Source organism: Metarhizium acridum, assembly GCF_019434415.1.
Source record: "Metarhizium acridum strain ARSEF 324 chromosome Unknown scaffold_29, whole genome shotgun sequence".
NCBI classification, from domain to species: Eukaryota; Fungi; Ascomycota; class Sordariomycetes; order Hypocreales; family Clavicipitaceae; genus Metarhizium; species Metarhizium acridum.
In genome coordinates, this window is record NW_027094017.1 from 1968695 (window position 1) to 1990690 (window position 21996).

The window sequence follows — 21996 nt, forward strand, 5'->3', positions numbered from 1 at the left end:
CGCAATAGTACTGGCTGCAGTGCCTCTGCAATGTGGCTCTCGGGGAGGAAGGGGTCAACTGGTGGGGGGGTAGAAATCGACATTGAATGTTTGGTAGCGCACGACGGGCGCATTGCATTTAGGTGCATCGGAACCCACCTTTGCCTCGCTCAAGGGCCTTCAAGTGCTGCTGCGGCGCCGTCCGTTCAGCCGGCCGGGTCGAGATGTGTGTGACCTAATTCCGTACAGCCATGGCTTTTCACCTGAGATATGCCGTGGTAAGCTGTTGAGTGGGTGCATGTAAACAGTAGCGGGCAAATGACGCACGTTATTTTGATCTACTACTCCGTATTTCTACTATAATCGTTGCAAATTTGACACTATTTGATGGAACAGACGTCTCGACGACTTACCGCGCCGACTCCCCGTCCGCCGGGCCGCGATCGCCCTCAACAAGGTCGTTTTGGGAATTTCATGTGCACGAGATAATCCACCACCAACCACTGATCATTCACTAGCTGCATCCTTCTCCGCGGCGCCAAGCCCTCCAGTATCCAAGTCTGCAAATCCGCTGTACGTGCAGTGTACAGAGTAGTGAGTCAATAACGACTGCCAGGCATGTCCTGGCTATTGGTTTGAAAGACCCAGCCAGGGTGGCAATTTATCCAGCGCGAATTGAGGCATATGTATTCTTTCTTTGCGAGCAGATTATCTGCTCAAACCTTTATGCACGAGGCAGAATCTTCATTGTTGGCCCCTTTAGTAGCTTGATGGATTATGCTCTGCAGGTTGAAGAATTGCCGTGTGACTCTGTCCTTTGAGAAATGCCTGCTTTGTTGAACCTCAGCTCAAGTGAGTTCGCTTGCCCATCCGCCAAGCGTACCATGCTGTACTAGACACGACTTTGGACATGTCTCTGCATGCGCCATCAACACGATTTTCTTTGGCTGGTTCGCTCAATTAAATTCGCCGCGCCTGTCAAAAGGCGGCATGCCATCTGAAGGCCTGCTTTCGCGCTCTCTGGGTTGAAGATTTCTTCCGGGAGCGGAAGTGACGTCTTTTCCCAGTCACGTGTCGGTTCTCGGAGGAACCAGAGAGCTTGCTCCGCTAAGGCCATTCTCGACAAAGCATAGCCGGATCCGACGACAACTTTGAACACCGCTTGACGGTTGGCCAATTGAACAGACAATGGCTGCACGAGTGCTGATGCAACGGGTGAGAACGCTTCTAGACCTTCTCAGTCACCGACGAAGACTGCTAACAATTGTTTTCCAGCGCTCCCTAGCGCCGTTGGCCACAATCGCGCTCGGTGGATTGGCTTTCGCCCCTGCGACTGTCCTGGCCGAAGGACCTGTGGACAAGGTCGGTAGAGCATCAACGCATTATTTAGTCCCTTGAGAGGACAACTCGAAGGACTAATTGAAGAGCAGAAGAAACCCATCTACGATGACTTCGACGCCCCGTCCGCAAATGACGCATCCGCCCCAGCCGCCCCCATCAAGGCTCTCCAATTCTCACAGCCTCCCGCCGCCGCCGAAGAGCCCAAGAAGGAGAAGAAGCCGCGAGGCCCCTCGCCGACGGACCGTCTCGCAGTCCAAATCGGCAAAGTCCGCATGGCCCTGTACCGCTTCGCCGTCTGCACCGAGAACAAAGTCAACGAGACCATGGACTCTGCCTTCAACCTCGAGCAGTCCTTCACCAACACGATTGCCTCGCTCGCACCCTCCCGCGAGTCCGGCGAGAAGCTCATGCCCGGCACCATCTATGTTCTGGTCGCGGCCATGGCCGGCAGCATCCTCACGCGCAACCGCAACATCTTGCTGAGGAGCACCGTGCCCCTGGCGTTTGGTGTTGGCGCCGGATGGACAGTCTTACCCGTGACAATGAGGAACATCTCTGATTTGTCGTGGAAGTATGAGCAGCGGTTCCCGGCTATTGCGGAGACGCATGTTAATATCCGGGAGGGTCTTAGGAAGGGCATTAGCTTTGCAAAGGTACATGGTCAGATTGGTGTACAGTATGTGGATGACAAGGTCACGGACGCCAGGGAAGCAGTAGAGGGCTGGGTGAAGCAGGGGAAATAGTACACGGGTAAATAAAAGGTGGGCTGGTGGAGACGGCGGCTACCTATTGTACCATCATCAAAATAGAGAACAGATGACTTGAACAAACAAACACTGATTTTTTTCTTTGTTTCCAAGCATTCACATGCCGACATTCGCAGTGGTGATGATGTTGATTTACTTCTATACCGAGTCCAGTCGTGAATTTGCAAGATGTACTTCTATCTAGATATATCGTATGCCCATTTGAAAGAAACTGGATATTCTTTTCTTCAAGTCTTCCAAGAATGAATGACGCTGTTTTCATGCGCGAAGCAGACCACCCCTTATGCCTTGAAACCCCAAACTCCAGTGATGCTATGCCGCATAACCGCGACATGATTAGTCCATGTTTCTCATTTAAGCAGCATTAAACCGCAGTTGCAACGGGTGCCGGCTCAGGCGCAGTCTTGGGACCGACATTTCGTTCAGACAGCGTTTTGCGATGCTGGCTCTGAGCCCTCGCCTCAACCATTTGCCCGCCCGCAGCCAATGCACTGGCATTTTTCCTGGCCTTTTTTGACAACTTTTCCTTTGGCTTGTCCAGCCCCCTCTGCATATCGCAATCCTGCGCCTTCTCGAGAAGGTGCTCGAGTCCCAAAGCATTGCAAACTTCTGTGTAGGACTTGGACTGCTGCACAGTCTTATAGGGTTTTGCTTTTCCGGGAATCATTTGCGCCAGGAGATACTTGGTATTGCTGAACCGATTGCTGATTTCCATGGCGTACTTGATGTACTGCTCCACGACGGGCTCCCAACCCAACAGGCCGCCGTCTGCCTCGCTCCGAAAACAGCTGGGGTTCTTTTCAGCGGCAACGGCGATCATGGCTCCATCGGCACCATACTTCTCTGCCAACTTTAATCCCTGATCGCGGTTTTCAACATCGCCGTTCATAATGCACGCGACACCTGCTTCGTGACATATATTTGCGACCATGCGTAGTTGGTCGCGAATAGCGCGCTCTCTGGGTCTCATGGGGGTGGTTCGGCAGTGGACAGTCAAACCAGTGATGCCAGTGGCGACGAGTCGTCTGACGAGGGCTTCCGTCTCGGCGGGTGTCTCGAGGATACGAATCTTGACGCTGATGCCGATGTCGAACTCGGGGGTGATATTTTTGACCAAGGCCTCAAGGATCGCAACGAGTTTGTCTGGTGTCCTGAGGAGGGCTGCGCCCATGCCGCCGCTGGTGCTGAAGGGCTTGGGGCAACCCGCGTTGACATCGATGCCTGCGACGTCTGCAGCGACAAGGCGGGCGGCTTCGACAGCGCGGTCGGGGTCGGCGGTGCCGATTTGAAAGATGAGCTTGTTTGCCTCCTTTTCCGGGAACACTCTGTAAATTATGCTTTCTTTGGCATCTGGCGGCGGTTCCTTGTGGCCCTGGGAGGACATTCGGGTCCATTCGATAGTCCTCGTATTTTGGTTGACTCGCCGAGTCGTTCCAATCATGGCACGATCAATGGTTTCCGGACCTAGGGAACTTCAAGTTAGATGCGCCTCTTTCTCTTCTTGTGCTTGTAATTTGATAAGTGGCAATCATGCTTACCCCAGACGAGATCCGCTCCATAGTGAAGAGCCAGCAGCCTCGACGGCAATTCGCCCGAGCGCACCATCGGCGCAAGGACAATCTTGCCCCGATAATCGACTCCCCGGCGGGGGATGGGGACTTTGTTGACTTGGGTAGCCATTATTCTCTTCAGGAATGTAAGCACCATGCCCCACGGATGCAAATCTACATGTCTAGTGTGGCTGGAGATGACCAGAGTTTAGACTTGTCGCATCGCGAAAACCGGACAAAGTGAGGCATCCACGCGGTTACTAAGCAGGGGTATCCTGTCGATAAGCACTTTTCACGAGTTGTGGGTCAATCGACATTTGCTGGCATTGGGTATAATACTCCGTACGTACCTCACGGCTTCGTGCGGTGGGGCCAGATGCCGAAGGAAGGATTCAAAGTATGAAGTTTTGCTTTTCCCTAGGCAACAAGTATTCAACCAGATCAGGTACCAGGCCGTCGCGCTCCATCCTATAATATACTGCAACAGATGAGCGTATACTTCTCGGCGGGCAAATATATTCCGCCACAGACTGTAGGTGCTAAGTATGATATGACAGTAGTAAGTTGAAGTTTCATGATTCACTCAGCGATAGAATGCTACCTTGTTTTGCGTAGCAGCTCCCCGTCAATCGACGTAAGTTGAAGGCTGCCACACAGAAAACAGACGCCACAGGCAGCAATACAACTGTTCATTAGGGTAATCAAATCCCAAAATAGTACATCAAGAACAATGCCAACCGGAAATGACCTGAAAAGTATGCGTGCCCTTGGCTGCCCTTGTTAATATTTCGAGTTGACCTGACTCGAAAGCTTGCTCGTCACTGAAATTTGTTGGTGGTAATTGAACTCAAGTCAATACGAGGCCGAGTACGGAGTAGTGCCATGTTTATTTGCGGCTCCAGTTTTTGGAATGGGACGTCTGCTACGGAAGTAGCAACAGGTCCTCGTATTGAGAAGCAGCCGCCCGTACGGAGTACCGCGCTTATTGGATCAGAGCCATCAAGAAAGAGCTTGTAGTATTATATCGCAGCCCTAAGGCGATGAACAGGGCCGGCACCAGCATTGCTCGAGCGACCGCCCTGCAGCCTTGACACAACCAGCATGGAGTAGCTACCTAGGTAGGTATGCAGTAGTTATTCTCATGACCAAAGGCACGCCAAGCTCAAGGGATGGGTACGAGGCTCGGCAAGGCGTCTTGATGTCTAGACACCAACATCTGAGTCTTAAGCGCCGGCGCCAGCGGGCGGCCGCTTAAAATAGATCGGAACAATCGACGACGGCATCGCCCAAGGGGGCTTAGTGCTCTTGCCAGGCCATGTGCTCGGCAGCTTCAAGCGCCTGCATTAAAGCTCGATCCGCTCCAGATGTCGGTTGATGGAAGTCGGCCATCTCTGGTGGAAAGCTGTGAGGCCAATGCCACAAAGTACGAGATCCTGATCTGGGTCCTTTTGGTACTTAACCAAACATACCAGTATGTAATAAATCCTGCCGTTTGAGCAGACAACTTGGAAGTTACACTACTTGATACTTCCCTTGAGGTCAACGCAGGCCTGTGACATGGAGCCCCCGTCACCTGTCATCCCCCCCCCCCCGGTCGTCTTCAAATAAATATGGATATTACGTTCAACATGCCGGCCGATTCGGTTGGCATTGTGCCCGTGTAGGCTATAGCAGACTGAACGTACTAACTAGTACTTTTACAAAACGTGTGGTCTTGTAAAGTTTATGACGTTGGGCTTGGCGCCACCCCAGGGCCCGCCTGTCCACAGTGGAGCCTGGTGTCTCAGGGGCGGCCTCAGTGTGCTCACTGAAGTACCTGATCGCGGGCTTGCACACAGGTTGTTGGCGAGGTATACACCGCGCACAATTGGTTCCGGTTGCTTGGCCATCTACTCCGTACAATGTCGTGGAACGCCTCGAAAGGGTGGTCAACGGGTGCAGAGACGGGCCCGCACCACGTCCTTCATCACACCTGAGCACATGCGCACACTTCACCATCGTCAATCCTCAGCCAACTCATTAGCCGTGACGATCGGCCCATTTCCCATTTCTCCCATTTCTCCCATTCCCTGAGCCCCTTGTGCTGTCTTAGTATCCCGGCAGCTGTTGACGACATTTCCTCCCGACAACCCGCCGTCATCTGCTGCTCGCTTCTGTTTTCTGCTTCCGTTTCCAACTTCTGTTTTTTTCCTTTTGCCTGTCCAGGCCGCATGCGTCTTTCAAACGGACTCCCAGCCATTTATTTCCACCGCCATCCACGTGTCCACCAACGTCTATTTTGGGTGTGCCGCCCAGAAATCGAGACCCTTGCTCACCAAGGGTGCTGGACCCCTGGCTTCGTTGCGGCACCGCGGCTTTCGCCAGCCTTCTTGTGCCTGGACGTCTTGGGGGCACGGCACTGCACTGTAGGGGGATCTGTTACAGCGTCAGGCATCAGCAACGGGCTCCCCGCAGGGCTCTGTTGTCACTAGACTCTCAGGTCAACGGTGCTCGACCACTCCCCCACACGCTAGTCAATACAAAGACGACCTACCAGCTGTCGCCTCGCCCTGCTCCATCGAGTTGACACACATACACGCCCACACAGGCACGCCCACACTCTCTCTCCCTTCTTTGTCCGTGTTTCCCATTCACATCTTGCACAACACAGTTGAAAAGGCGCAGAGGGCTTATAAGCCCCTTCGGCTCTCGTTGGTGTCGGCAGGACCTGGTGGACGAACCGTCCTCCAAGCATAGCGACGCCTCCCAAACTTTCCATGTCAATGAGACACTCTCAAAGTCCTGCGTCCACACCATGGAGAGCGAGCCACCATCTGCCGACGAGGGGCGGCCGTCCCGGAGGGGACGCTTCATGGGCAAGCTCTTTGGCAAGGACAAGAAATCACAGGACAATTCTCCTGCCACGTTGGACGCCTTCCTACACAGCGCTGCTGATCATCTCGAAGTCACCCATCCGCCCCCACCACCGCCGCCGTCGTTGCCCAAGCTTGCCAAGCTCGACACCACCATATCACGATATCCACAGGCCTTGGCCGTCAATCAACAGGCTCAACAGAACCGTCCTATGGCTCCGGGAAAGATGGAGTCGAAATCACCGAGGATAAGCCCCCGACCAAATAAGAAGGGTATGACCGTACGTTTTGCCGATTCATACCCAGAGATAATCGGCGACGGCGGTGATGAGTCCGATATACCGACCATTGAGATTGGGAGGAACAAGAGAGCGAGGCCGCCGCCGCCGCCAGTCCATCGATCTCCAAGGCTCGGCCCAGCGGTACCACCAGCAGGAGGTCCCCGAGGACCGCCAGGAGGACCGGTTGGGTTTCCGGGAGCAGTCGACGACGTTTTTCAGCCCAAACCTCTTCGAAGGACTCAGACGGGCTATTCGTCTATTCACGAACCAGAAAAGGAGGAGCGAAATACGTCACTCATGCCACCGGGTGCCAACGACCGGGGGACCGGCAACACCTTGGTGCCTGGAGGAACTGCGTCGGCCAGATATCTTGAAACATCCGCGAGGCGCGACGATCAGCGGAAATCTTTCATCGAGATACACCAAGCTCAGATGCGTGAGGCAGAGGGCAAGGCGTTTGCACTTGCTGCTAGGACGGCGAGTTCGACGTCTCAGAACGATCGGGAGGACGTCACCCGACCTTCGTTATCTAATGTGGACGATTCTCCCGACTCATCCCGCCGGTATCCATCATCACCCGAAACACACATGAAGAAGCCTGCTTTGGATTACAGCCCTGCCGCCTCCATATCTTCAAATACTTCTAGCGCATACCAACTGTCGAACCCGTCCCAAACAAGCCTCCCAGTCCGCCAACCTAGCGCTACATCACAAAAAGGGCCTCTACCTGGAGGATCTTCACCTGGCCCGCCGCTTGGCCATCCGCCGCCAATAGCTGCGAGATCAGCGTCTATTAGGCTACAGGATGCTGTTGCCTCGGCTGGAGAAGACGATGCCCTGAACGCCTTCGTCACGGGCACACAGCACCTGTTTGAGCTCTTTAGGCTACATGCCGAAGCGATACAGCCGCTTTTGACATGCGCTCCTAAAGACTGCGCACGCGCGGCCATATGGTGGTTTTTGAAAGGCAGGATGGGCTTAGAATCAGCCGTCCGAGAGCGCCCAACTTCTCCCCAGTCGCAGATGCAGAATGAGCTGGACAGGCAGCAAGCCTACTCCAACCTGGCCAAGGGCTATTGGCTTTGCCGGGAAGTGATACCGGAAATTATGGATGGACTCGGGCTTGCCCCAGATGCAGAGGTCACTGGAGCATCACAAAGTCTTGTCTCGGCACTAAGAAAGCTGTCACAGTCTATGAAGCGGAATGGCTTCCTTCCCCCAGAGGAGCCGTTTCTGCCTCAGACTATTGACAAATCAATATGGCTCGAGTACCCCTCCCTCAGCCAAGATTTAAATGCTCTTTTATCCGGGAACTGGTCGTCTGGCTTGACAGCGATGCAACACCCAGTGCCTGCATTGCAACTTCTCGAAGCATTCCCTCTGGGTGACACCGTCGAATACTTCAGCTATGGTCGCGTTATGGCAGATGTATTTCTGATGGAGCAAGGACGAGAATCTCAAAGAATCTTTTTGCCGTGCATTCTTTCCATGGTCCGACCTCAAAAGAGCACAGGACTTGTGTTTATCATTGCTAGCCAAAACGGATGTGTGCAGTTGGCCATCCAGGAGAATAAGAATGTTGGACCAGTCTGGGAAGACCTTCGATGGCAGAATGATACTTGCGCTGTAGAAGTTCGAATGCCTCGAGGCTTCTTGTTGGTTGTGCAATTGAATCAGAATGACTACAGGACCCTCTGGAACATGTACGATTTTGGATCAAAAGTGCAGTCGACTTTGCGCCCTCGAAGCGATGAGCTTGTCGTGTTCAGAAACAACCTGCGGTCTTTCCAATACCTCGATGCAGACCCTCAGTCACGCGTTTTCCCCAAAGAAGCCGTACCGCAGTGCGACATAGCTTTGTTCGAGAAGATATACAAGGAAAGTGGCCCGGCAGGTCCACGTAGTTGGCATTGTGGATTTCGGGTTGCAGTAGTGACGGGACCTCGTACCAGAGCCACCAGCGGTGTTCAGCATAACTTTCCACCGCCGCTACCTGTTCAATTCGGCTTCTTCAGAGGCGAAGGAGACGCTCCAGCATTATCGGTCAGGTTTGTTAATGGCCGACAAAAGGGACGAATGGTGTTTGTGTTTAGCGATGAGAAGGAAAGAGTCAAGTTCCACTCCCTTTTGACAGGGACAGCGCTGAATCACGACGAGAGAGTCATGGCTGATGCGCCTCTCAAGAGCTTTATGGTAGCGCAAAGCCTACGTGAGCCAACTGGTATCGTGCCTTTTAGTCGCATGCCTTGGAAAGCCGCCAGAGTGGTCAACGACGAGTTTAGCTCTAATGGGGACCTGCCGCCTACAGTTCTGGCAGACAAGCTCAAAGTTATCCTGGAGTACCAGAATGGCACTGTTGCGGACAGAGTAAACGTCGCGCCCGGCGAGCTGCGAATGCGGCTTGAGGTATCAAATGCACATGTATTACGTGTTCTCCGCCAACCGCAGCAGGATATCACAATGTCGGTCTCAGAGGCCCAAGTGTCAAAGGAACTTCCTACAAACCTGGCAGATGCTCTGCAACTCCTCAAGGCAAACCAAACTATTCGCTCATATGAGTTCAATAATTTGAAGGATCTTCACGAGTTCCAAACCGCGATGACTGGATTCGAAATCATATTTGATTCCATTGCAACAACTTTTGCCATCTCAAGAAGACGTATGGTCGTTCCCATTCACAAAAAGTGGGAAGCGGGCTTTACAAGAATCCAAGTGGTGAAATTAGAAGATAGACAACTTCAGTTGCTGGCCTTCTTCGAGGACTTCCAGTATGGGCACTGTATGAACTTTGTGCTCAAGGGCACGGATGTCTACGAAACCTTTCAAAGAGGAAGCAAGGCCGGGCTCAGGTTTGTCGACGCCAAGTTCCCTTTACCACAGCTACCAGCGGACAAGGATTCGGATTACGATGACATGGCCTTTGTGTGTCTCGATCTACCAGATCTCCCTGGTGAACATGATGACATTTTTATCATGTTCGAGAACGAAGCAGGTAAGCGCGGATCTTTGAGATATACGCCATTTGACCTTGTCACGGCACTGACACTAGGATGCAGATCGAGACCTACTTTGCAAATGCCTGCCCGCTACCCCCAAAGGGTCATCAAGAATCTCATCTCGACTGAGGTGAAAGAATGACACCTCTTTCATTAACATATGGAGCAAGCTAAGCAAGACAAAATGAAGAATCATTATTTGACAAATGACGAGCATCGTCTAGAGAGACACATACATTAACATCATCTGCGAAGAGGCACCCTTCTAGCGCAGGCAGCAGCTACTTGGACGAGAGGGTGAGAGTTTGCACGACTACCTAGTGTCGATTTGCCAAAGGATGGACGAATAACTAGATTTGAGAACAAATCAGCATGGGCCCACTTGATTGCTCGTCATATTCGAGTCAGTCGGGCCAGCAAGGCGTTGAAGCGGAGCATTTGAACGACGACAGCCGTCACATTATTGCAATACACAAATTATTATTTTTTCTGCACAACGATTGTAACCAATGGGGCAAGGGGTCTGTTGAAAATAGTACCACAAGTACTCCGTAAGGTTTTGATTTATGCTGTGCTGGGGTTTTGGGACATGGGTGTTTATTATCCTGGCCGGGTTTTATCCGGAGGTGCGTAATGGTTGCACGCAACGGCGGGAAAGTAGTAAGGCAGCGACTATTGAACACGCGACACGAAAGCATCCATGTCAAAGGCCATTCCATTCTCGAAGCTAAATTGTAAAGATTATAGAGGTGATGACCAAGTCGGCCTCTGGAAAACATGTAGTGGCTTGTGTTGTCGCTTTGCGGCGTTCACACAAGTGGGAATTGGGCTCATTCCAGAGCAGCGTCTTGGACCGAGAGCCAAGACCGACCCAGATAATATCAATGTGGTAGGATGAAGATTGATTCTTGGGTCGGTCAGCGGAATAGGGTTGGTCAGCGGGACTGGGCTGCGTCTCAACAAAAGCACGGGGGTTTTCGGGGTGCCATAGAGGCAAGGGTGTCAATGTTTCTATTCGTGGAAGAAGCACTCGAGGCTATTTTGTTGGTTGATTTGCAGGACGATGTCTGAACGAAAAGGGAAGGCAGGCTACGAGGGTCTCTCAAGAAGGGTTGGAAGAGGGGGGTTGGTGGTGGTAATCGTGTCGGTAGAAGGCAATCAAGTGTTCACTGGAACCGCAGACATTCGAAAAAGCACATTTTTGCTGCATGAGGGAGAAGCATCTACGTAACAGGGAACAATAGTCAGCCGTCATCAGGCCTATTGCAATCTGCCGTATTCCATGGATGGGCCAGATCCATCGGGACGCCAACACGGACATGGAAAGAAGCGGGAACATGACTGCGATGTTTGTGTGCTCTGCATCTCGGATGGGAGCCCCATTGAGTCAATCTGGCTGCAAATGTCGGGCATTGGCGGACAGGCATTCACTGTCGGGTGGTGAGACGTCACACCAGCTCAAGTAGCCCGTAACGTTTTCTCCGGGCCAGTTCTGAAGATGTGAAGTTGAAATGTTGACGCTGACGTCGTTTTGGTCAGTCAGTCAGGCATGGGGCATGGATAGACCCCGCCGTCAATGGTGCAGGAGGCTGGGTAATTGAGACTGGTGTTGAGACTGGTGTAGGGAGGCGCACGGACGAACGGAGAATGACGACTCGGGACGTCTGGGGAGAAAGGGCATCGTTGTTCTATGAGATACTCCCAAGTTAGCTTTGGTTGATAAAAGAGTTTGACCCCCTCAATTGTCTTGGCCAACCCCGAGGCTAGATGTGCAAGTGTTTTGTCTGGCATTCCGGACCCCCGGTTCAGCACGGCATCATCAGCGCATCGCCATGCACTCGGGACCGCCACTGAACTTGGGGTAGCTTCGCATATGCCGTGTTTTGGAGAGTGGCAGATGTGGCGGGCGTTGTGAGTTGAAATGTCCCCAACTTCCCAACGTCCTCAATGTTATCCATGGACCTTGTGTTCCCGTGTTGCATAGAAGTTTGGAGACTAGTAGAGTGTAATGTCACGCTGCGGCATCTGTGAACCTGCGTGAGAATCATAGACCAGCCACAGAAGTCATAAGGCGAGCATGGTTTCGTCGACTGAGGGGAGGGCCCAAAGTGGTTGCTTATTAGTGTCTGGGTGTACGTGCATGCGTGGAGTAGCCACATGCCGTGTGGGTGGTGCTAACATTGAGACATCAGTTGATCCGCAAGGGTTTGCAAACGCCAAAACCCTCAGTAGCTGCCCGCTGAGCTTGTGTCAAGTCTAGTCTGGTCCATTGACCGATCCATTGACCAGTCCACCACTTCAGCCTTCAGCTGCCGGCACCGGGTTGACTACCTAGATTTTTTTTCCTTTCCCGGCCTCGTGCCTGGTTTCAATTCTCTTCTCCCTCTCCTCCCGTTTATTACTCTCGTACGCCTTGTATCTCGCGTTGATGGTTGACTCTCGAAACCATCGACCTTGCCTACGCTTCCCCCCTACATGTCCTATTGCTCGTCCTCAAGCCCGCCATTTACGCATGAAGCAGACCTACTTGCTCCGTGTCTACTTGAGCAGGTAGTGACGCAACTCCAGCTATCCAAGCATTCTGTTTCACGGTTCCTTGTTCCCTGTCAATCAAAAAAAGTATACATACATTGTTCATCCAAACTTTAGCCAAACGGCCTTCACGCGTGGCCACGGCGAGGTTCATAACTGGGGAAGCTCGGGAAACGCCCATACTCAGGTACAGAGAACAGACAAGCGTGTCTCTTGGCCTACGCACCAGCCACAATTGATAAGGACATTGTCGGACTCGTTGGCATTTTGGTCTTCTTCAGACCAGCCAAGAGGAGTATAAGTGTAGCGAGTTGCCCAGGTCTTGGGGGGAGGCGAAGAAGACGAGACGTATCTCGCGAATCGGGGCGGTAACGTCTCGATCTTTGGACTTGACCCTGCTTATTTGCCACCCGCAATACCAGTTGACGTGGTGGACTGACCATCGTGGTGCCTTCGGAGTCGCCTCCTATCAATCACACTCGGCTTTGAGAGTTGCCTTCAAGAGAGACTTTGAGGGAGCAAACGGCATCCTTTGAGCACTTTGAGCATTCCGGCTGTTTGGGAATCCAGGTGCTCTTGGACATCATCAAGTACACCGGCGAGAAACGCAGAATATCGGGCTCAAAGGCGCATTCCCCTGCGGTCAACGATTGCCTGGAGCTAGCCTTGAACGCCGACCATCTTTTGATCTGGCTGACTTGACCGGGACCTACGGGAGCAGCCACAGCATAGCTCCACGACGCCTCCGCCGCTGCCGGCCTTCTCCTTCTCGTCACAGCTTGCTTTGTCTCGTCTGCCTTCGTCTGTCGTCATGGTCCTAAGTGGCTTGGGAGGCCTGGTTTCGGTGCCAGGCCGACGTCGTGCGTCAACTGCTGCTAGTGAGTCTTCTGTTTCCAGCGTTCCATGTCCTAATCCAGCTTCTGCTCCCATTCCGTCTAGCCTCCTTCAATGTTGCCTGTGCTGCTGCTCATGCTAGGCTTGTGCATGGTTTCCGGGTGCCGTGCCTTTTTTTTTTTTTTTTCTTTTAATCTTTAGCCTTTTGTCTTTCTCGCTCTCTCTTTCTCTTTTTTTTTTAAAAAGAAAAAATCGGGGTTTTATTGTTTGTTTCACTCACCAGGCGATCCCCCGCCCTCCGCCGCCATCTACATATGTACCCTATAGCCTTGCTTCCTCGGGCCCAACACTCGGGTCTCACTCACACTTGCCTAGTGGCGCCCTTTTTAAGTCGGGAATCTCCAGTGCGCCCGAGTCTCTGACACAAATCCATCCGGCGTCCTTGGCATCACCACGGACAAGACCATCGAATACTCTTGCAACACATTTCCACAGTGCCACCCTGCTTTCGACTTCTTGGTCTTCTGTCTTGTGTTTCTTGTCCCTTCGTCTTTGGTTTCACCTCTCACCTGCCAGTCCGCCATGTTGTCTAACTGGTTCTCGCAACCCGAAGGTAGCGGCCATTCCTCCTCCGATGAGACAAGGGTCGGCGATAATGATCAGGACACCCAGGTCATGGACCCTGATCAGGGCAATGGTAAGGCGATCCTCTCGATCCTCTCGATCCTCAACTTGGAACCTTGCCAAGCTCGGCTGCCAGTCTTCGCACGACTGGGCTCCTGCCTCATCTACTTGGCAGGCTTTCTCGCGCCAAACTGTTTAGCTAACCAGGCACAACGTAGTTCTGTCGCACATCATCTCACAGTTGCGACCTAACGCCGATCTTAGTCGGGTCGTCTTGCCTACTTTTATCCTCGAGCCTCGAAGCATGCTGGAAAGAATAACCAAGTATGTGTGTCCCCGGACCGCCCCGTGGCGGCTCTGACGAACTACGACCAACGTCGTCACTATCTTGTTTGCCCGCCTCTTGCTAACCGACATGCGCAGCTTCATGTGCCACCCGGAAATGCTTCTTCAAATACCCGAAATAGACGACCCTGTCGAGCGCTTTGTTTCTGTTGTCAAGTTTTACCTCAGTGGATGGCATATCCGACCCCCGTCAGTTACCCCACGACCCCGCGGCGCTTATCGTTGAAAAGACAATCATATCGCTAACAAGGCCATCAGAGGTGTCAAGAAGCCACTTAACCCTATTCTTGGCGAAATCTTTACCTGTTATTGGGAGCTCGGGAACAACAAGCGAGCATACTACATTTCTGAGCAAACATCGCACCATCCTCCGAAATCGAGCTACTTCTACATGGCCCCGGACTATCACATTCGTATCGATGGTACCTTGAAGCCGAGGAGCAGATTCCTCGGCAACTCTGCTGCTAGCATGATGGAGGGTGTCGCATACCTGAGCCTCTTGAATAGAGGGAAGAACAAAGAAATTGGAGAGCAGTAGTTAGTGATGACACAGCTGGCATGTTAAGATCGGACCACTAACAAAGAGCTTTTAGCATTTTGACCCAGCCAAACATGTATGCTCGCGGTATCCTGTTTGGAAAGATGAAGTATGAGCTCGGTGATCATAGTTTTGTACGATGTCCAGAACTGGACCTGACCGCGGACATCGAGTTCAAGATGAAGGGCTGGCTCAGTGGTACATACAACGCAATTGGCGGAGTTATCAAGCGGGAAAGCACCGGCGAGGTTCTTTATGAGCTGTCTGGATTCTGGAGTGATGAGATGTTCATCAAGAATGTGCAGGCAAGTCCTACTAGCGGGATAGCTTCTTCAAACACGCCAAACCTGCTAACAATAACTGCAACAAGACCGGGCACAAAGACATGTTCTTCAACGCCATGACATCGAAGCCAAGTTCACCAAAAGTTCGACCGTTGGCTGAGCAAGAAGAGCGAGAATCACAGAAACTTTGGGCTTCAACTGCAAAGGCTGTCAAAGAGAGGAATCACGAAGTAGCTACTGATGAAAAGACCAAGATCGAGGACAGACAACGGGAGGAAGCCGCTGCTAGAGCACAAGATGGCGTTGATTGGCATCCGCGTTTGTTCCGGCGGGTCAGGCCTGGCGATGGCGTAGGAGATGATCTCGAATGGATCATCCATACTCGAGTGTAAGCAGAGCAAAGGACTTGTAACCCACTTGTAACCCAGCGCTAACATTGAACAGAGACCCTACGGCGTCCCCCGAAGAGCAAACTCAACAGTTCTTGTCTATCTACCCCGTAGTTGATGGGCAAAAACTGGATGGCGGCTTCACCATTCCACCTCGAAAGGAAGCGAACGGTCAAGCAGAAAAGAATGGCGTGGCAGGTGACCTTATTGACATTGGTGGTGATGTCCCGCCTACCCAGCCAGTAACAAACAATAATAAGTCTACTGAGATTGAGAATTTGCTAAACTCAACGGGAAAACCGGCAGAAGGCGCATTAATCGATTTCACCGAAGACATGAAGAAGGATTTACCAGCCGACGGCGATAAGCCCTAGAGATGCTCATACGTCTTGATTACTACCGCGGCCATCGAATACATGGGTTGAGGCGTTCTTGGCTTTTTTTTTTTTTTTTTGGTCTACAGATAAAAATAATGACTGGGGCGCATACCGAGCATATCGAGGACGCGGAGGAGTCCTAGAACAGGCTACGTGGCGATAAAAAAGGGTGTCATGCATGATTGCGAGAGTGTCCTGACAAGCATAAAGGCAGGGCCGCAACGCGTATGAGAATGAGGGTGAACACACGAAGAGGCTTCAACACCGCCACGACAAGAGAAACAGTCCTACTCGGCCTTGTCGGGAGACTTCAGATTGGATTGATCTTGCGGAGGTACATAACAAGAAATCGTCGGCGTGATATCAATTCCGATAAACAACCCTGGAATATATATACCCGTCCTTTTCGTAACGCCAATATATGTAATACAGTTTCTGCCATTGTGAAGCCATCATAACAATCCCCCTTCAGCCCTTTCATGTTGCCACATGATACCAAAGGCGAACAAAAATAAAAAGTAAAAAACAAAATAAATAAATAAATCGCGGTTCAAGATTTATCGTCTCTTGGACGCCTCTGGCGTAGGCGACCTGCTCATACTTCGCTCGTCCCGACCCCTCAATTTCAACCACTTCTTGGTGCTAAGGGTCAGATCGCGATCCAGCTCCTCGCTCGGATTCTTGCGGTGAATAAAGTTGCAGAAGCCGCCGCGGACGCAGCCCTCGCCCGAGTTGAGGCGGCAGCAGGCCTCGCGGAAGTCGGTAACGGGGCTGAGCTCGCAGTAGATGGGGCGGCCGGCGTACCAGCGCGAGTTGAGCTCGTCGCAGGCCTTTTGCGCGGAGTCCTCGTATTTGAAGCGCGCGTACACGTTGCCGATGAGGTCTGTCTTTTTGTTAGTTCTCTTGTTTCCTTCATTCTGCGCGGGACTTTGCGAATCATTCGGGCGCGCCCGTGGGGAGCGCTTGAAATTGGGGAGGTGCCGCCCTCCAAAGGGCATCAACACTTACGGTCGTTGTTGTTGTCACAGACTACTAGTTCCTCCAGCTCCCCGTACTTGCAGAGCTCGCACCAAATATCCTCGTAGAAGGCATCGAAGTGGTTCTGCAGCTGCGACGGGTTCATCCGGTTCTTGGGGTCGTACGCTGGGTTCTGGTAGAGGTTTGGCATGAGGATCGTCTGCGAGTACGACGGCTTGACGTGTTTGCGGGAGCAGCGGTCGCCGTGGCGGCAGGCGCCGATTTTCTGGAGACGGAGGTCAGTCTTATCTTGGTCTTTTTTTTTTTTTTTTTGCCGCGATTGGAGAAATGGTCAAGGGAATGGGGTCGTGGGACGTACAAAGTAGAAGGAGCAGTTGACTTTGTCGAGCTCGGTGCCAAAGATTGAGGCTAGAAAGTTGGCCATTTTTAAAGTGAGGATCCCCCGGTGGGTTGGGCGACGGTTTGGGGGAAAAATGTGCTTGGGTTGCTGGTGTTGAGCTTGTGAAGCTTGGTGATGGAGATGGCTCTTGGCCAGAAGATGCAGAAGTACCGAGAATGGCTTTGGGGATTAGGACTGCAGCCTTGCGCCACGGAGGCTGGATCACGTGCGTGGCTGATTTGTAAGGTTGTCTGGATGGTTCTGTGGCGGTGCAGTTGGCATTACTGAAGGACCTGGGAACAGATTACGATGCGGACTTGACCTTAAGTAAGTAAGTCAGCCAGTCGATAATACTGCGGCCAATACTCTAGAATGGCCTCAAGCCGAGTTAAACTGGCATGGATTGGCATGGAGAGCGCATCAGTAAACAGCACTTTTCGTCCACAATCAATTGCTGCAGTCTGCGGCAACAAAGAAACCCCTGCTAGCAGCCGCCGGGTTGGCGAATTGACGCGGCTACTGTCTTGCCTTGCGGCGCGCCCACATTATTTCCAGCTGGGCAACTGGGGTCTAATTGTCGGGGTCGGTGCGGCGGGACCTCTTCTGCCTCAATGCGCGATGGCTTCCCCTTAATTGCCGTGGTCAAGGTCACTCTCTTGCACAATTGATGTCAATGATAACTTTATCCAAGTAAACCAGGACGAGACAAGACACCAGCCTGGCAGCATCACCACCACCGCCAAAAAGGGGGTGGGTTGGATTTCACCTGCGACGGTGCCGTTGCAGAGTCCTCGGTTCTGCCTCTGGCTACCATCGCAAACGATGCTCTACCGAGGACTGACACCATCACATCATACCGGTCGAGAGTTTGCACGCCAACGAGCAGTCACAGCCTACCGTTGACCATATTGCTGCCGTGATTCGCTCGCCATGGACCAAGCCGACATTCCTGCGCTTCTGGCGCGGTTGTCCAGCGATGAGGATGCCGCGCGCAAGATGGCAGTCTTCAAACTCCAGACCTCCATCAACGACCCTTCGTTTGCCGACGTCTTCATATCGTCTGGTGGTCTTGTCGTACTGCGCGGCCTGATTATGGAATCTGGAGGCAACACATTGGCTTACTCGCTGCAGAGCCTCACGCGCCTCCTGGAAGTCGACATGGGCTGGGACATCTTCGAGGGGCCGTCCGCAAGCGCCTTTGTTGAACGCATCGTGGAGCTCATTGTCATTCATCCGCTGGTTAACATCCTCCGTGGAGCCATGTCGATTCTCGTTGCCCTCGTCAGCCATTCTCAGTCCAGTCCGCCCGCGAGTCCCAGCCCGATTGGGTCAACACCGGGCTCGTTTGGATTCCGCGCCCTCAAGCCAGCCGTGGCTGTCTACCCGCAGTTCTTTGAATTGGTCATCCAGCAGCTACAAAGTGCGGACCATGCGCTGTGCGCAAATGCCCTCATGCTCATCAATGCTCTCATCCGCGATTCCATCTCGAACGGTTCTACATACTCCAACACAAACGGCAGCACAGGGAGCGCTGGCGAGGATTGGGCAAAGCTGGTGAAGTGCCTGCAGGACCTGGGTCTCATAAAGGCCGTGCACCAGCTCATGCAGAGCTCTTCCATACAAGACCTGGCGCATCCGGTATTGGAATTCCAATCACTCACAAAGGTGCTGCTGCGGAAGTGGCGGGAGGTTGTTGTTGACCTGGACCGGCCAGATCATCGACGCGCGTTGAAGGGAATACATCTGGCCAGCGCCCCGGAACGCGCTGTCAATGGACATTCAAAAGGCGACGCTGCAGAAGGCGGCAAGAGGGACGGCCGAAAGCACAACCCCGAGAAGTGGAGGCGGCTTGGCTTCGAAACGGAGAGTCCCGCGCATGAGTTTGATACTACGGGTTATCTGGGCATGATGGACCTCACAGACTATGTCCGGAAGCACGAAGACGGGTTTCGAAAGCTGTTGCTTGAACAAGCTGCAAGGCCACTCCAAGAAAGATGCCCGATTGCAAGAGCCAGCCTAGCTGTAACCCTCATCTTATATCATCATTTCGAGGTCGATAGGGTCGAAATCGAGGACAGCAAGGGATATCACGGGTTGGAAGGGAAGGACCACGATAGATTATTCCGGCCATTGCTGTTGCAGTGGTCTCGTTTACACGCGGCCGGCTTGTTGGGTTTCCTGCGCATATGGAAGGCCACTGGTGCCGAGTCGGATGACTTTGAAAAGGTGGCAGAGCTCGTCCGTATCCTCATTGAACAGGTCGTTGGTAGAGCATCGCGGACAAAGGATATTCTCGAGGTAGAGGACGATATTTTGGAGTATGATATTGCTCAGCTTCGAGAGCTGCAGATGGAGCTGCTGGAGCTGTCTTTCGACGACACATGGGGCCAACACCTGTACCAAGTGCGCGAGACTCTTAAACAGGAGGCTCTGCAATTCGTCAAGGAGCAGCGGGTGCGGTGTCTGCTGCAAGGCTCGTGGTTCTGCAAGCCGGCATGTCACCAGAAGGGTCGGGAAGACGCAGACGATGCCAAGACCGTCTCTCCGTGGCGCTTCGTCAAGCTATCACACAACCGCCGATATTTGCATTACGCAGACTTTGAGGAGCAAATGGCCCAGGATCCAGGGCTGGACGTGCTGACCAACAAGATCGACTTGGGCACCGTCAGCTCCGTGGGCTCCAACGTGTCTGCAACGGACGACAGGAGAAGCCACGCAAGCGGCTCCACGGTACAAAACTTGGCCAGCCATTCCAAAACCACCACCAAAATTACCATGTATGCCGGTGAAATCAACGAGCACGGCGAGGCTGACGAATACCCAATGTTGACATTGTGGCCTACCAGCCACAGCCTAGCGTCGGAATGGCTCGATGGTTTGCTCATGCTGCTAAATCAGGCTCCAATCACTGCGGAAACAAACAAGCTGATCAACTTGGTGAGCGAGTACGGCCTGAAGATCCGGTTGCTCAACGTCCGCATGGACTCGGCGTTTGAGGGACCACCACCAGGCGCTGGAGTGGTACCCAGCCGAGCAGGACTTGACGAGGACTACTTTTTTGAGGTGTAGACTCAAAGGCACAAGCTTACTTGATGTGTTCCTTTTTTGTAAATGGTCTGTATTGACCGACTAATTGGTGGTGGTTACGCCGTTGTGCATTTCTCATATACCCCCGCCCCTGCGTTGGTTCTTAAGCGGGAGGCCGGGTTGCCATGCTTGGGAGTTTTTTCCGGTCATTTTCAACATCTTAATATGTGGTGTATGGGCAGCATGTACGAGTACTCTGTTGAAATAGCAACACAATACCCGAGTTTCTCGACCATGTGATGAGCCATGTGTTCGCCAGAAGAGGTAAAAGTTGACGAAATCGATAATCGTCGAGAGTCCCGCAATAATATCCATGCAGAGCTGGGGTCATCCCCACGCATTACCGGGGGGGGCTTTGTCCTCGGCTCAATAGGATCATGTCCTGTGTCGCCGAGCCCAATGGTTAGTCTCTTATGGAGTACGGAGCACCAATGGACGCGTTCTTGTTGGTTGGACAGCAGTCTTGAGGGCATTGTTTGGGCATCGAGCTACTCCGCGTAAAGCTGGCCTCAGATGATGTCACTAGATACCTACCTACTAGGTACCTAGAGTCCTGGCCTTTGCAATGAGACGGCGTGTATGGGCTTAGTGATAGATGTGTGAATTACCTAGTGGCCAGTAGGTATAGTATCAGCTCAGATAAACTTTTTTTTTTCTCTCTGCCCCCATGGCACGCTTTCTGCTTGTGATGGCGGATCTTGACGCCTGAAAGGCGGAGTCCCAGAGACAGGTGAGCAAGGTTGGTATTTCTGTTTGTTAATACGTGCCTACTAGGTACATGTATAGCAGAAGCGAGGAGGGACTTGTTCCATCAGGCAGACGTGCAGGCACTTGAGGTCCTGCTTTCGATCTCCCGTCCGATTGTTTCGAGACGTAGCTTACAGTGGCTTGTTGTCATGGCTAGCGTGCATGACATTGGGCCGGACACGAGAGCCCAAGTAAAACGTCTGTGCCAAAGCGCACTTGGTCAATGTCGATTGGAGGCGGTGACGGTCGCCGTGCTCGAGCGGGTGCCAGCTTGCAGCTTGCATGAAGAGTGGACGCCGGGTGGATTAAGCGTTGTTGACTGGCCTGTGTCGGTGTGCGGAGCAGAGGACGAACAGAAGGGAAGAAAAAAAAGCTTGGTCTCTAGTGATTGCCATCTTCTACGAGCTGCTAGGAAGTTGAGTTTCAATCCTTTCCTTTCCTTTTTTCTTCCGCACACTTTGGGGACGGATGGATGTGGTCTCTCTACGTCTTGTACGAGATTCAGGACTTGCCATCGGAAGGGAGTCACCAGTATTACCTGCCGGGTGGGCGCTCCGGTCCCCAGGCTGCCAGGTACCCAGTACTCCGTCCAGTTCTCGCTGAACGCTGGAGCCTTGAGCACTTCAGCTGCTGGCCAGCCCGTGCACTGCCATCTGGCTGCGCCAGCTTGAGCCCAAGGTATGTCGAAACCCGTTGCACTAGAGGTCTCGGATTGAAGCCGTCTTCACTGGCAAACGACCTGTATTCTTGTCGTCTCGTAGGAGCTGCAATTGGCTTTGGCCAACGATTCGGGCTGCGCTGACTTTTGCTTTCAGGTACGGAGCACCGAAAGTGCCAGGCTCAGATGCTTGGCCGCAAGCCACTACTCGCGCAGCCGTCGCCAGTTGCTGACTAAACCGTCATAGTGGGCTACTTGCCGGGCATGTAACGAAGCACCAGCTAGTCAAATCACTGCAAATAGGACAAGTCTCCGGTACACCGCACGCCCGACGTCGTGCTTGTGCCAGCCAGGGGCGCGGCGAATCGCCCGTTTTCGCCTTGCCCGCGAACTTTAGCAGCCAACTTCTTGCATTCTTGCCCCTGACAAGTACAAGGAACCAACTCTCGGCATTATTG

The 21996-nt window shown here is 52.8% G+C and overlaps 6 protein-coding genes across 7 annotated transcripts; 4 read left to right on the forward strand and 2 right to left on the reverse strand.

The window, feature by feature from the left end:
* Positions 1-342: 342 nt before the first annotated feature.
* dus2 (tRNA-dihydrouridine synthase 2) lies at positions 343-3815 on the reverse strand. Its single transcript, XM_007809151.2, has 2 exons — positions 3626-3815; positions 343-3551 (listed from the first exon to the last, which is right to left on the reverse strand). The coding sequence occupies exons 1-2, from the start codon at positions 3792-3794 to the stop codon at positions 2452-2454; spliced, it is 1269 nt and encodes a 422-aa protein (XP_007807342.2). The 5' UTR covers positions 3795-3815; the 3' UTR covers positions 343-2451.
* Positions 1117-2155, forward strand: J3458_004701 (uncharacterized protein). Of its 2 annotated transcripts, XM_066118368.1 has the most exons (3): positions 1117-1194; positions 1255-1341; positions 1410-2155. In XM_066118368.1, the coding sequence occupies exons 1-3, from the start codon at positions 1168-1170 to the stop codon at positions 2061-2063; spliced, it is 768 nt and encodes a 255-aa protein (XP_065976972.1). In that variant the 5' UTR covers positions 1117-1167; the 3' UTR covers positions 2064-2155. The 2 variants fall into 2 exon arrangements, with proteins under 2 accessions (XP_065976972.1, XP_007807343.1); XM_007809152.2 differs by having other exon boundaries at positions 1117-1341.
* Positions 3816-5508: 1693 nt separating the features above from the next.
* J3458_004703 (uncharacterized protein) lies at positions 5509-10920 on the forward strand. The gene has a single exon (XM_066118369.1). It carries the CDS (start codon positions 6432-6434, stop codon positions 9906-9908), a length of 3477 nt encoding a protein of 1158 aa, XP_065976973.1. The 5' UTR covers positions 5509-6431; the 3' UTR covers positions 9909-10920.
* A 2794-nt stretch (positions 10921-13714) lies between these two features.
* On the forward strand, positions 13715-15686 carry OSH6 (Oxysterol-binding protein OBPa; the record flags this gene model as incomplete). Its single annotated transcript, XM_066118370.1, has 7 exons — positions 13715-13829; positions 13975-14080; positions 14180-14290; positions 14360-14638; positions 14695-14944; positions 15010-15311; positions 15368-15686. 7 exons carry the CDS (start codon positions 13715-13717, stop codon positions 15684-15686), a joined length of 1482 nt encoding a protein of 493 aa, XP_065976974.1.
* A 560-nt stretch (positions 15687-16246) lies between these two features.
* On the reverse strand, positions 16247-17091 carry J3458_004705 (uncharacterized protein; the record flags this gene model as incomplete). The annotated part of the gene is made up of 3 exons (XM_007809148.1): positions 16247-16572; positions 16698-16932; positions 17026-17091. The coding sequence occupies 3 exons, from the start codon at positions 17089-17091 to the stop codon at positions 16247-16249; spliced, it is 627 nt and encodes a 208-aa protein (XP_007807339.1).
* Positions 17092-17391: 300 nt separating this feature from the next.
* Positions 17392-20357, forward strand: J3458_004706 (uncharacterized protein). Its single transcript, XM_007809147.2, has one exon. It carries the CDS (start codon positions 17977-17979, stop codon positions 20113-20115), a length of 2139 nt encoding a protein of 712 aa, XP_007807338.1. The 5' UTR covers positions 17392-17976; the 3' UTR covers positions 20116-20357.
* The last annotated feature ends 1639 nt before the right edge of the window (positions 20358-21996 follow it).

Excerpts from the sequence above, each read along its gene's own strand:
- J3458_004701 (XM_007809152.2), top strand. The coding sequence starts at position 1,168 with ATGGCTGCACGAGTGCTGATGCAACGGGTGAGAACGCTTCTAGACCTT. Across the intron at positions 1,342-1,409 it reads CCGAAGGACCTGTGGACAAG|AAGAAACCCATCTACGATGA; the intron begins GTCGGTAGAGCA and ends ATTGAAGAGCAG.
- dus2 (XM_007809151.2), bottom strand. The coding sequence starts at position 3,794 with ATGGTGCTTACATTCCTGAAGAGAATAATGGCTACCCAAGTCAACAAA. Across the intron at positions 3,552-3,625 it reads TGGAGCGGATCTCGTCTGGG|GTCCGGAAACCATTGATCGT; the intron begins GTAAGCATGATT and ends GAAGTTCCCTAG.
- J3458_004703 (XM_066118369.1), top strand. The coding sequence starts at position 6,432 with ATGGAGAGCGAGCCACCATCTGCCGACGAGGGGCGGCCGTCCCGGAGG.
- J3458_004706 (XM_007809147.2), top strand. The coding sequence starts at position 17,977 with ATGGACCAAGCCGACATTCCTGCGCTTCTGGCGCGGTTGTCCAGCGAT.